This window comes from Schistocerca americana, chromosome 3 (genome assembly GCF_021461395.2).
Source record: "Schistocerca americana isolate TAMUIC-IGC-003095 chromosome 3, iqSchAmer2.1, whole genome shotgun sequence".
In the NCBI taxonomy this organism is placed as follows: Eukaryota; Metazoa; Arthropoda; class Insecta; order Orthoptera; family Acrididae; genus Schistocerca; species Schistocerca americana.
The window spans coordinates 176,243,274-176,257,460 of NC_060121.1; the positions used below are offsets into that span (position 1 = coordinate 176,243,274).

Genomic DNA, 14,187 nt, shown 5'->3' on the forward strand with positions numbered 1-14,187 from the left:
AGTACATCGCCCTTGTATAGACCCTCTATATACTCCTTCCAACTTTCTGCTTTCCCTTCTTTGCTTAGAACTGGGTTTCCATCTGAGCTCTTGATATTCATACAAGTGGTTCTCTTATCTCCAAAGGTCTCTTTAATTTTCCTATAGGCAGTATCTATCTTACCCCTAGTGAGATAGGCCTCTACATCCTTACATTTGTCCTCTAGCCATCCCTGCTTAGCCATTTTGCACTTCCTGTCGATCTCATTTTTGAGACGTTTGTATTCCTTTTTGCCTGCTTCATTTTATATTTTCTCCTTTCATCAATTAAATTCAATATTTCTTCTGTTACCCAATGATTTCTACTAGCCCTCGTCTTTTTACCTACTTGATCCTCGGCTGCCTTTGCTACTTCATCCCTCAAAGCTACCCATTCTTCTTCTACTGTATTTCTTTCCCCCATTCCTGTCAATTGTTCCCTTATGTTCTCCCTGAAACTCTGTACAACCTCTGGTTCTTTCAGTTTATCCAGGTCCCATCTCCTTAAATTCCCACCTTTTTGCAGTTTCTTCAGTTTTAATCTACAGGTCATTACCAATAGATTGTGGTCAGAGTCCACATCTGCCCCTGGAAATGTCTTACAATTTAAAACCTGGTTCCTAAATCTCTGTCTTACCATTATATAATCTATCTGATACCTTTTAGTATCTCCAGGGTTCTTCCATGTATACAACCTTCTTTCATGATTCTTAAACCAAGTGTTGGTTATGATTGTGTTGTGCTCTGTGCAAAATTCTACCAGGCGGCTTCCTCTTTCATTTCTTAGCCCCAATCCATATTCACCTACTATGTTTCCTTCTCTCCCTTTTCCTACACTCGAATTCCAGTCACCCATGACTATTAAATTTTCGTCTCCCTTCACAATCTGAATAATTTCTTTTATTTCATCATACATTTCTTCAATTTCTTCATCATCTGCAGAGCTAGTTGGCACATAAACTTGTAGTACTGTAGTAGGTGTGGGCTTCGTATCTATCTTGGCCACAATAATGCATTCACTATGCTGTTTGTAGTAGCTTACCCGCATTCCTATTTTCCTATTCATTATTAAACCTACTCCTGCATTACCCCTATTTGATTTTGTGTTTATAACCCTGTAGTCACCTGACCAGAAGTCTTGTTCCTCCTGCCTCCGAACTTCACTAATTCCCACTATATCTAACTTCAACCTATCCATTTCCCTTTTTAAATTTTCTAACCTACCTGCCCGATTAAGAGATCTGACATTCCACGCTCCGATCCGTAGAACGCCAGTTTTCTTTCTCCTGATAACGACATCCTCTTGAGTAGTCCCCGCCCGGAGATCCGAATGGGGGACTATTTTACCTCCGGAATATTTTACCCAAGAGGACGCCATCATCATTTAATCATACAGTAAAGCTGCATGCCCTCGGGAAAAATTACGGCTGTAGTTTCCCCTTGCTTTCAGCCGTTCGCAGTACCAGCACAGCAAGGCCGTTTTGGTTATTGTTACAAGGCCAGATCAGTCAATCATCCAGACTGCTGCCCTTGCAACTACTGAAAAGGTTGCTGCCCCTCTTCAGGAACCACACGTTTGTCTGGCCTCTCAACAGATACCCCTCCGTTGTGGTTGCACCTACAGTACGGCTATCTGTATCGCTGAGGCACGCAAGCCTCCCCACCAACGGCAAGGTCCACGGTTCATTGGGGGGGGGGGGGGGGGGGGGGGGGGGGGGGGGGGAAGGGGGGGGGGCATAATCCTTACTCATCACATACCAAAGGGAACTATGGTTACAGGCGCATCCTACAAGATCTAATGAAGACCAAGTTCCTTCCAGCAATGTGTGAAAAACACCTGGTAAAGGCTCTTTCAACAAGACAATGCACCAGCGCATCAGGCAAATGCAATGCTGCAGTTTCTTTATGACAATAACTTTTGAGCTGATTAATGTTCCCTACTTATCTGGTCTGGCTTGGCTCTTTCCAACAATGAAAGATTCTTTCCATGGTTGCACATTCACTAGCTATGCCTTTATTTCATCACCAACTTTTCACATGTCAAATAAGGCTCCTAAAGAAGTGTTTGCAGCAGCCACGGAATTATGACATCAACATTGTGAAAAAAAAAGTGCACAGCTGCAGGGAGATTACATCGAGAAGCGACAAGTTTTACAATTTTTGTGTGATAAGTTCGAGGAAAAAAATTGCAGCTTTTATAACTTTAATCCACCTTTTAGTATCACCAGTGTACAGACCATTGGCAAGATACATCTTAAGCATAAATTTATCCATGTTCGAGCTCTATGACTATAATGTAAATTTATGAAATAATTTCTGCTGCTTTAGTCACCTTCACTAATGTTTAATTAGCATGATGCATTTCAGTAGACTGTTGTGAGATCAGTTGCATTACTATGACACACACATTAAATTAATCTCAATAGTGATGAGATTCATTTGCTGGGTGTGCCATTGAAATTATGTACAGAAATTTTCCATTTTTGCTGGAAATTTAGTAGTATGGTACAAGGAGCACAGTAACAAACACATCACAACTTAACACATTCATTTATATGTTAGATCATTTCCAAAATTAATTGCTACCCTTAGCAGCAAAAGTATCTTAAGCTACATAAATCAGCTTCCACCCCCCTCCCCCAAAAAATCAACCTTCCGACTGATATGATGTAGCCCTCCACGAATTCCTCCCTTGTGCCAAACTCTTCATCTCAGAGCAGCACACTATTTTCTCAATTATTTGTGATTGTATTCTAATCTCTGATGGCCCCTACAGTTTTCAACCTTTACAGCTCTCTCTAGTGCTGTTGAAATTATTCACTTATGTCTTAACACATTCTGTCATCCTGTCTCTTCTTCTTATTAGTGTTTTCTACGTGTTCCATTCTTTGCCAACTCAGCAGAGAACATTCTTGTTCGTTGTCTTATCAGTCCATGCAGTTTTCCGCATCTTTGTATAGTGTCACACCTCAAACACATCAATTCTCTTCTTTTTTTGGTTTTCCCACATTCCACAATTGACAACCATACAATGCTGCACTCCAAGCATATTCTCAGACATTTCCTCCTCAAATTAAAGCCCATGTTTGATACTTCTTTTGAGCCCACTTAGCCTGCAATAGTCTGCTTTTTTACGTCCTCCTTACATCATCCATCACTTGCTATTTTGCTTCCAAGGTAGAAGACTTCCATACTTTCTCTACTTCATGGTCACCAATTTCGATGTTAAGTTTAATGTCGTTAATATCATTTCTGCTACTCATCATTATTTTTGTCTTTCTTTGGTTCACTCTCAGTACATATTCTGTACTCATTAGACTGTTCATTCCATTCACGAGATCCTGTAGTTCTTTACTTTCACAGAGAATAGCAATATCATCACTGATACCCTTTCACCTGAAGTTTTAATTCTATTCATGAATCTTCCTTTCTCTCCACCACTGCTTCTTTGATATATAGATTGAACAATAGGGTTGAAAGATTGCACCCCGATCTTATAACTTTTTCAATCTGAGCACTTCATTCTTGGCAGACAGAAACAGTGTTAAGCATGTTATGCAGAATTAACTGGAGAATCACTCACTAGGCTGTGGAGATTTCATTCTCAATTTTGTATCAGTTAGCACAGAGTGAGACCACCAAGAGTTGTTGATGCCCAGCTTTGGATTATTTTCTACCGTAAAATTCCTTGCAAGTATTGAAGCAAATAATGCAACAGCTACTGACGACATGATTCCACACCCAACCACTTGCAGTGATTTAACTGTAAAACCAATGCTCAGTGTGTTATATGGCCACGATGGTCAAATTTTAGCAATAAATATATTTATCAGTTGCACTGCAAAATAATAAACAGTGCCTTAAACAGAGTGTTTGGATAGAAATTGCAGGAAGAAGACTGGGCAGAAATTTATAAAGCAGATAGTATTAATGGAAAACTTAGCTCTTTCTTAAACATAGCCACATGGAGCCTTGTTTTCTCAAAAAGAAACTACAAAACTGGAAATAAGCAAACCACCTGTAATTCAAGACCTGTATCACTCATTAGAATCTTTTCAAAAGTGTTTGAGAACGTGGCTTATGATAGACTGCCAACTGATTTGAGTGGGCAATACTTGTTAACTGATTCTCAGTTTGGCTTTCGCGAAAGATTCTCCACAAAGAAACCAACACCACCACCTCACAAATGAAGTCCTAGCAGAGCGAAGCAAGAAAAATTATCCTGTTGATATATTCTGTGACCTTGCCAAGGTCTTTGATTGCATAGATCACAAATCTCTACATGGCAAACTAAAGTGTTGTCTGCCTCCATAATTGAGTGGTCAGCATGGCTGACTATCATATGAAGGAGCCAGGTTCGATTCCTGGTACTGCCAGGGATTTTTCCTTGGTGTGAGAACTGGTACAGAGTGCTCTAGCTGAGAGGAGCTATTCAACTGACTAGCAGCAGTTCCACAGTAAAGAAAACTGACAACGACTGCGACAGCGATGCACTCTCCACATACCCCTCCCTATCGCATTGAATGACACCACTGACAAAGGATGACGCAGAGGTTCTTCGGGCATGACTGGGCCTTCTAGGGTCAGAACACAGAATTTTACCTTTTGACCTTTAAACTGATTTGTTGCGGCATTAATGGCATCCCGCTTGTACGGATGAAATCTTACAGCCTTAGATGTGTTCGCACCAGAAGAAGACAATAATGGCCATACACTAAATGAAACACACTAGGTTAAATTTCTTGGGTTTGGCTGAATAAAAGTTAAAATGGAGCTAACACACAGATAACCTAATTCAAAAGCTCAGTTCAGTGTGTTATTCACATAGAAAAATTTCTTATTGTGTTGACTTAAAGGCAATTAGAGGTGGCTTATTTAGAATATTTTTTACTCTCTTGCCTTATGGAATTATCTTCTGGGACAGCACATTTAACCTAAAAAAAGTAAAATAACACTTATTGCTGCTGTTAATAAAAATCAGGTTTAGCTAAACTGTGATTTAAACAGTCATTCACATTTAACCTAAAAAAAGTAAAATAACACTTATTGCTGCTGTTAATAAAAATCAGGTTTAGCTAAACTGTGATTTAAACAGTCATTACACAAGACATAAAAAATAATTTTTATGTAGACTTTGCTCCCCTGCCCTAGGCATCAGAATGGAATTATTTGCTCTGGTGGGAAGATTTTCAACAAGCTTCCATCTAACACAACAATTGAGATGTCACCGCCAGACACCACACTTGCTAGGTGGTAGCCTTTAAATCGGCCGCGGTCCATTAGTATACGCCGGACCCGCGTGTCGCCACTGTCAGTGATAGCAGACCGAGCGCCACCACACGGCAGGTCTAGAGAGACGTACTAGCACTCGCCCCAGTTGTACAGCCGACGTTCATAGCAATGGTTCACTGACAACTACGCTACGATAGTTAGCATTGCCTTCAGCTACATTTGCTACGACCTAGCAAGGTGCCGTATTCAATTGATATTGAGATTCTATTAATGTATCATCAAGAGCGATGTTCTACAAATGTGGATTAAAGTTAAGTATTCCAGAAGCTACGTACTTTTCTTTATAGCATTCATTACGTATCCTGTTTCAGACCTCACGCCAGCCTGCGTGAGTTTAAGCGCGTGCCTTTCGGCTTCCTCTCATTGTGTCTAGGCTGTCTTGTCTAGACACAACAACAATAAATTTGGAATCCCTACAAGTTCAAAACAGAATTCCTCATTAGCCTCTCTCTCTCTCTCTCTCTCTCTCTCTATTATCTGGCTATCTATATTCAACAATTGCAAATTTTTATTAGCTAAACTGCAAGCAGCAGTGTTTCTTACAAAACTGTATGACAAATAAGATATAGGACTCAATATTTATAGATGTAAAAATATTTTTTTGAAAAAGTACAACCTCAATCAAGTAAATATTAAGATACTAATACCAAGTAAACAGCAGATGTGTAATAAAATGGTGGAGGCAGTAGGTCCTTTCTCTTTCCCCCCCCCCCCCCCTCCCCCCCCAAAACGGTCCTTTTTTTTTTTTTTTTTTTTTCAAAATTTACTTGACTAAATTTAGATAGCTAAGTGAAAACAGCACTAAGCAACATAGTGACAGTTTATTATTAATACAGTAAACATATTTTGTTATTTTTTTAAGCTCTTGGTAATGTATGCCTTGACTTGCCCCTCACAACTGAAAGTTTTCCTTGTTGGGACCTATGGAACACAATGAATGAATGATTGAATGAATGAATGAATGAATGGTTTCTTTCTTAAAAAGACATCTGCAACACTGTGACTTAAAACGGGTCACAAACTATTACTGTGCAAACTGAGAGAAACAGTGGCCATCACCTTCAATCACAGCATCTTGTGGTAAGATGAAAGAGTTTTATTTAATGCAGAGGAATAGCTACAAACAAAACTTAAAGATGCACTGCAAGTAATACAGCAAAACTCATTAGCAAGTCATAAGAAAAAGGAAAGGCAGTATGGGAAATTATTATGCATTAAATTAATAAACTCAATAAGGCAAATGATACACAACTAAACAAAAATTGAATGTGCTGCAAAAGGACTAAGAAATGAAGTGCCATATGCTGTTTTAGGAAACTGCCCCTGTATTTGCCTCCACAATTTAGGCAAGGTTGAACAATTACTTGAATACCGCTTCCCCCACATCCGAGTCCAGCACTGTAACTCGCCATTTCACAACTTGGTAGAGCTGTAGCTTCCAAACAGCCCAGGCCTATGTGCAAGGGCTGTAAGGTTGGAAACATTACTGAGAACATCAGCAATACACCAATACATATTATAATGCAGCTCTACAGTACAGACAAAGGAACGTCAATGAGTTAAGGAGAGCTTATTATTGTTTCTGTGTGAGAATTCAATTTTATTTTATAACATAAAAATAAAAGTTTCAAAATTTTCAGGTGGATATGTGGAAAATACTAACAAGAAGAATTGGCAGGATGATAGGACATGTGCTAAGATTTTACCCGGTAACAAAAGACAATGAAGAGTCATTTTGTCTTGTTGTACCTGTCACACAGAATCCTATTTTTTCAGTTCCACAGACAGGTCATATGAACCAAAAATGGTATCAAGATATATAACATGGCTGTATGTGTCAATGATATACGTTACAATTCATTTCACAACTCATGTTTTCATAAGTTGAGAATTGTCAGGGGCATCTTTCCCACAGTAGAGACCAAAATTATAACAATAGCTACTACCTCCAAACAAAGCCCAACATTTATGTCAAGATCTAATCGGTTTCATTTTTAAAATTGCTCCAGATAATTACAACCATAAAACATGACCATTACTTTACTTGCTGAAAGATGTGCATAAAAAATTTCTCACAATTGATAGTTTTTTTACCATAGTGGTAACCAAATTTCTGCTCTAGTACCTTGAACATTTTCATTGACATTCACTTCATTATTATCTACAAAAGGAAGTGTTTAAAGTTCAAGACATTTATTACGAGGTATAATATTGTTAACAGGCACCACCATCAAAGTCATCTTTCAACCTATCTACTGAGTGAGCAAAATGTGGTTTGTTTTTCCCCTCTTTTGCACACTTTATAGTTCCTTTCATAACACTATTTAACAACTCATAACTAAGAAACTTTTCAAAAATGTCCACTTGCTTATAACTTTGAAAACCATTCACAATATTTTCACCATTAGTCTGTGCCACACTATCTACAGTGCCGAAACTGTAATTAGGATATGTCTTAGCTATGCTGACATTGATTCATTCTTTTTCTATCTGGACAGATGATTCTGCCATTGTAAGATTTCTTTTTCCTTGGCACTAGATGACAATTCTGTACAGTATCTTAGAATGTCATCTTCCAGCACTAATTACTTCAATTGGGCATCCTTGCACTAATGAGCTTAGCAACTGGGCATCCTCAAAACAAGTACCACATTACCAGTGACTGAAGGATGTGGTGACAATATAAAGCAAAAATTTGCACAAAGTTTCCCTGAAAAACACACGTAACTCTTCTAAAAGTTCCATGATTTCAATAAGCAATTTCTATAGTAAAATGCAACTTTAGGTGCAATTTTTCTGGTATATTATGTACTTGAAATACGATGTGCAACTTTAGAACATAGAGCATGTTGTACACTTAAATAACTGGATTAGTAGGAACTGCTGCCAGAAAGTATATGGAAGCACACCGATTTCATAGCAGACGCTGAGTGAAGAACTGATTTTAAAAGTTCTCATAAATCACCTAATACAGTCACAATGTACACACCTGTGACTGTCACACTTGGTGATAACAATGGCCCATTCACAGTGCAGTAAATACCAACATCCTTCATGCCCACGGTCTTACCACCATTGAACACTACTTTTCCTAATGTCCTTCAGACTCCAAACCCGCTACCTCATTCATCATACACCTCACTAACTTTATCGTAAGCCACAACTACTTCTCATTTTAAGAGAAGGTATATAAAGAAATCTGCAGCACAGCCATGGGCACACGCACAGCACCCTCCTATGCCAACTTTTTTATGGGCCATCTAGAGGAGACTTTCCTAGCCTCCCGAAACACCACATCTAAAGTCTGGTTCAGGTTCATTGACTATATCTTCCTGATCTGGACTCGAGAGTCGAGACGCCCAATCTTTGTTCCTTCACAACCTCAACACCTTCTCTCCCATCTGCTTTATGTGGTTCTCCTAAACTCAGTATGCCACCTTCCTAGATGTTGACCTCTTCCTCTCTCTGATGGCTCCATCCGCACCTCTACCCACATTAAACCCACCAACAGTACCTGCATTTTGATGGCTGTCATCCCTTTCACACCAAAAAATCCCTCCCATACAGCCTGGCAAACTGGGGACAACATATTTGCAGTGACAAAAACTCCCTTGCTCAGTATGCTGTGGGACTTGCTAGGGCCTTCACAGATAGGCACTATATTCCCCAGACCAAGTCTGCAAACAGATCTTTCATCCCATTTCCCCTCACACCCACAATTCTCCCATCACTCCCATAAACCAGCTACAAAGAAATGCTGCCTTCATCAGCACCACCCCTGACTGGAACAGCTGAGCCACATCCTTCGCCAGGGCTTTGATTACCTCTCATCCTGTCCTGAAATGAGGGACATCTTACCCAAGATACTTCCCACCTGGTATAAAGTGATGTTCCGTCGCTCACCCAGTCTGCACAACATCCTAGTCCATCCCTATGCCATTCCCAATCCCAACCCCTTGCCACAAGGATCATATCCCCAGGAAAGAACCAGATACAAAACCTGTCCAACCCATCCACCCAGCATTCTATTCCAGTCTTGTCACAGGTTTATCCTACCCCATCAAGTGCTGGGCCACATGTGAAAGCAGCCATGTCATCTACCAAGTCTGCTGCAGTCATTGCACACTCTTTTATAATGGTTTGACTACCAACCAGCTGTCCACCAGGATGAACACCCACCCCCAAAATGTGGCCAAGAGCAAAGTAGACCACCTGCGGCACAACATGCAGCTGAACATAAAATACTTGATTACAATGGCTGCTTTGTTACCCCAGCCATCTGGATCCTTCCCTCCACCACAAGCTACTCTGAACTGCACAGGTGGGAGTTTATCATTACAACACATTCTCTGCTCCCATATTTATCCTGGCCTCAATCTATGGTGACACATCATCCACCCAACAGTTTCCATCGCTGCTGTCCTATCATCTCCTCCCATTCTCATCTTCCACCCTGTCTATTTGCAGCCCTCTGTCAATGCATTCGCTCTTCTTTCTCTGCTCCTCTCCTTCTTTGCTCCTTTTTCCCCCACCTCCCTGTCCCACAACCTCCTGGCACTGTGCCTGTTGGGAGTCTAGTACCATACTCCACTAGACAGTGTTTGTCTCTCTCCTCACCTGTACACTACAAGCCCTTCCTCTTCCCCACCCCTCCAGATTGGTGTTTGCATCTCACTTGATAGCTGCATTCCGGCCCAAGATGCTCGAGTTGGCAGTCGTGTGTCCATGAGGTGTGCTTTGCTTGTGTGTGTGTGTGTGCGCGCATGTGTGTGTGTCTTTTATGGATGAAGGCTGTGGCTGAAAGCTTTATGTAAGTGTCTTAATTGTGCCTGCCTGCAATTTGACGTGTCTTCGTTATAGCAGGAAGTCTTATTCAATGTATCAAAAATTTCAGTGAGATCACTGTATAAATCAAACATGAGTTAATATTTGATGAGCAACTCAAAGAAGGTCTCATAAAATAAAATTTTGTTGTCAATTGTCTCAACAGCATAACTGTTTTCTTTTCACCAATAAATATAAGTATTCTGATTAGGAAGAAAGGCAACAATGTAACACAACATTCACAAACTTCAGTTTTAGGCTCAAGAAGTATTTCATGCAAACAACAGCCAGCTTTTAAAGCAAAGCAAGGCACAAGTATTGTATTCTGAAGGTGATAAACAAACATACTCTTTCAACAGTTTTTGTTAGTACATTGTGCCTACACATGAAGCGGGCTCAATCTACAGAGATGGAATCCTTTTTCTTTAAGTACAACGGCAACTGACACATTCGTAAGAACTTCATTTGGCTTTATCCAAAATAACTGAAAATATTCCTACTAAGTAGAAAAAAACAAGTGCACTAAGCACTGCAGTCCATCAAAAAGCCAATGTGACTGGTAGAGAGTATTGCTTTGAAAACAGTGGCCCATCAAAATTACAACTACACTACTGGCCATTAAGATTGCTACCACCACGAAGATGACGTGCTACAAATGCAAAATTTAACCGACAGGAAGAAGATGCTGTGATATGCAAATGATTAGCTTTTCAGAGCATTCACACAAGGTTGGCACAGGTGGCCACACCTACAACGTGCTGACACGAGGAAAGTTTCCAACCAATTTCTCATACACAAACAGCAGTTGACCGGAGTTGCCTGGTGAAATGCTGTTGTGATGCCTCATGTAAGGAGAAGAAATGCATACCATCATGTTTCCGACTTTGATAAAGGTCGGATTGTAGCCTATCATGATTGCGGTTTATCGTATCACAACATTGCTGCTCGCATTGGTAGAGATCCAATGACTGTTAGCAGAATATGGAATCGGTGGGTTCAGGAGGGTAATACACAACACCGTGCTAGATCCCAATGGCCTCGTATCACTAGCAGTTGAGATGACAGGCATCTTATCTGCATGGCTGTAACGGATCGTGCAGGAGACTATGGTTGCGGTTACCCTTGATACTGCATCACAGACAGGACCACCTGTGATGGTGTACTCAACGACGAACCTGAGTGCACGAATGGCAAAACGTCATTTTTCAGATGAATCAAGGTTCTGTTTACAGCATCAGGATGGTCACATCCATGTTTAGCGACATCACGGTGAACGCACATTGGAAGCATGTATTCGGCATCACCATACTGGCATATCTCCCGGAGTGATGGTATGGGGTGCCATTGGTTGCATGTCTCGGTCACCTCTTGTTCACATTGACAGCACTTTGAACAGTGAACGTTACATTTCAGATGTGTTACGACCCATGGCTCTACCCTTCATTCGATCCCTGCAAAACTCTTACATTTCAGCAGGATAATGCACGACCGCATGTTGCAGGTCCTGTATGGGCCTTTCTGGATACAGAAAATGTCCGACTGCTGCCCTGGCCAGCACATTCTCCAGATCTATCACCAATTGCAAACGTCTGGTCAATGGTGGCCGAGCAACTGTCTTGTCACAATACACCAGTCACTACTCTTGATGAACTGTGGTATCATGTTGAAGCTGCATGGGCAGTTGTACCTGTACACACCATCCAAGCTCTGTTTGACTCAATGCCCAGGCAAATCAAGGCCGTTATTACGGCCAGAGGTGGTTGTTCTGGGTACTGATTTCCCAGGATCTATGCACCCAAATTGCGTGAAAATGTAATCACATGTCAGTTGGTGGTGGTGGTGATTAGTGTTCAACGTCCCGTCGACAACGAGGTCATTAGAGACGGAGCGCAAGCTCGGGTGAGGGAAGGATTGGGAAGGAAATCGGCCATGCCCTTTCAAAGGAACCATCCCGGCATTTGCCTGAAACAATTTAGGGAAATCACGGAAAACCTAAATCAGGATGGCTGGAGACGGGATTGAACCGTCGTCCTCCCGAATGCGAGTCCAGTGTGCTAACCACTGCGCCACCTCGCTCGGCACATGTCAGTTCTAGTATGATATATTTGTCCAATGAATACGTTTATCATCTGCATTTCTTCTTGGTGTAGCAATTTTAATGGCCAGTAGTGTAAAAATAAACCACAAAAGATAACTGTCCCCTCCAATTGAAAAATATGACAACAAGACCCACTTTATCTGGCATTTCATCTTCTTTGGTCCTGTATTCTCGAGTTTTAATTCACTTTCCAACTTTTCATTTGATAACACTCACCTCATTGATTGAAAGACTTGGGAAAAATCCATTGACAACAAGCACGTCACTCTCATCCATAACTGTTTCCTGAAAAGACTGCAGGAGCTTCCTTTTTGATCCCACACCATACAGAAGGATACTGAAGCCTTCCCTGAAAGTTACAATTACAAAATAATATAATTTTAAACTACAGCATAACAAAGGTGATTACTTGAAGGAGGTAAGAAATGGTAAATGAAGGAGAATATCTGGGACTCATAGAAATGAAAGTATTTATTAACACATGAAGTAACTGCCATAAACTAGAGCTACAGTTTCTATTAACAATTACATCTAAATTTAAATAAATGTGTTATTGACAGTTCATCTATTCCATGAACTGCTGTCAGAATTAATGAAACAAAAAGTTGCACAATATTATATGTAACTGCAAATTCATTCCTTCACATCTGCATTATGACTCCACTAGCATATTTCAAAACATTATTCCATTCACATAATGAAACTTAATTTGCAACATCCTTGATCAATTATTCTACATTGACTAGCATGCATTTTTATTGCTCTTCACATCATTGGGTCTTATTTGTGATTACTTTGTAAAATGACAGTGATACAGTGGAACTCTCAGCAATACACCTGTATTTGTAACACAGTTCAGCCACAGCATATAAAGGCAGCTTCACTACAAATCCTAAAACAATCTCTATAATTTCTCTGCTACAGGCATTAGGCTGTAGTATAAGGTATGTTTCTGTAACTAACATGTTCTCTCCTAATGTTGGAAGCATCCTCAGGGGCTATAAAAATATTGTTAGTTAGCTTTCAAACTTCAGCAAGCAGACATTGCCAAAAGCATTTAGACGTAATTGTGACTTGAAGTCATCTAACCACTGCCAAAGATTGGAGAGTTACACCAACGTATGATATGGAGCTTGTATGGGGAAAAAGAGTTAGTGGTTTGTTTTATTCAACATCAAGACCCACAACTTTTTCTGTTAAAGTTGAATTTCTTAGCCTCTCTGTACATTATAGCATTGTAATGACTGGACCTTAATAAAATTATAGTGTCAGAGAACAGAATTTGGTAGTTCCCTCTGAGGATCTCCAGCATTAGGAGACTAAATGTTAGGCACAGAAACAAGCCTTATTCCAGGCTGTTACAACACTGCCCCATGGGGCAAGGTCACCCCCTGCCCACCCCTCATTATGTTCGCAGGAAGTGCGAGTAGTGTAGGCTACCTGCCAGACAGGTCTGTCACACACATTCTGCACATGCACTAGCAACTTGGTCAACTCTGCCTGTGTGTGCTCGGCCAGTGGAATGCAATTGCAAATGCTACAGTGCAGCTGCGAGACTGCCTGTGAGTCAGCAGTGCCCAGCTGTCCCTCATGTAATCTACTAGAAGGAGATTCACTTATTGTGATATTAGATAGTCCTGATTAGTGAAGAACAAGATATGCAGAAATTTTTATTATATAGTTCACTTTTAGTGATCTCTTGATTTTCAACTTACACTAGTTATTGTTTAGTAGCATTTGAGACTATCTTGAAAATACTTTAATAGAAATTTGCTCAAGCCTTAGTGTTAATTAAGTAAACATGTATTAATTAATAGTTTTAAGTATAATATGAGATGGTGCACTTCGTATAGATTAATTAGTGTGGATAAATGCAATTAATAAAACTGTAGGCAAATGAAACATTTATTTAATTCTAATTAAAATTTGAAGATTTTAATAATGAAAATACTCAT

General features: G+C 40.2%; 1 protein-coding gene across 2 annotated transcripts in view; it reads right to left on the reverse strand.

Annotated features, from left to right (window-relative positions):
• Positions 1–14,187, reverse strand: part of LOC124605514 (origin recognition complex subunit 2) — a 108,486-nt gene that overhangs the window by 25,602 nt on the left and 68,697 nt on the right. For both annotated transcript variants that reach the window (XM_047137255.1, XM_047137256.1), the window contains one exon: positions 12,449–12,581. In XM_047137255.1, coding sequence (XP_046993211.1) covers positions 12,449–12,581 — 133 coding nt within the window. The remainder of the gene's footprint in view (positions 1–12,448; positions 12,582–14,187) is intronic.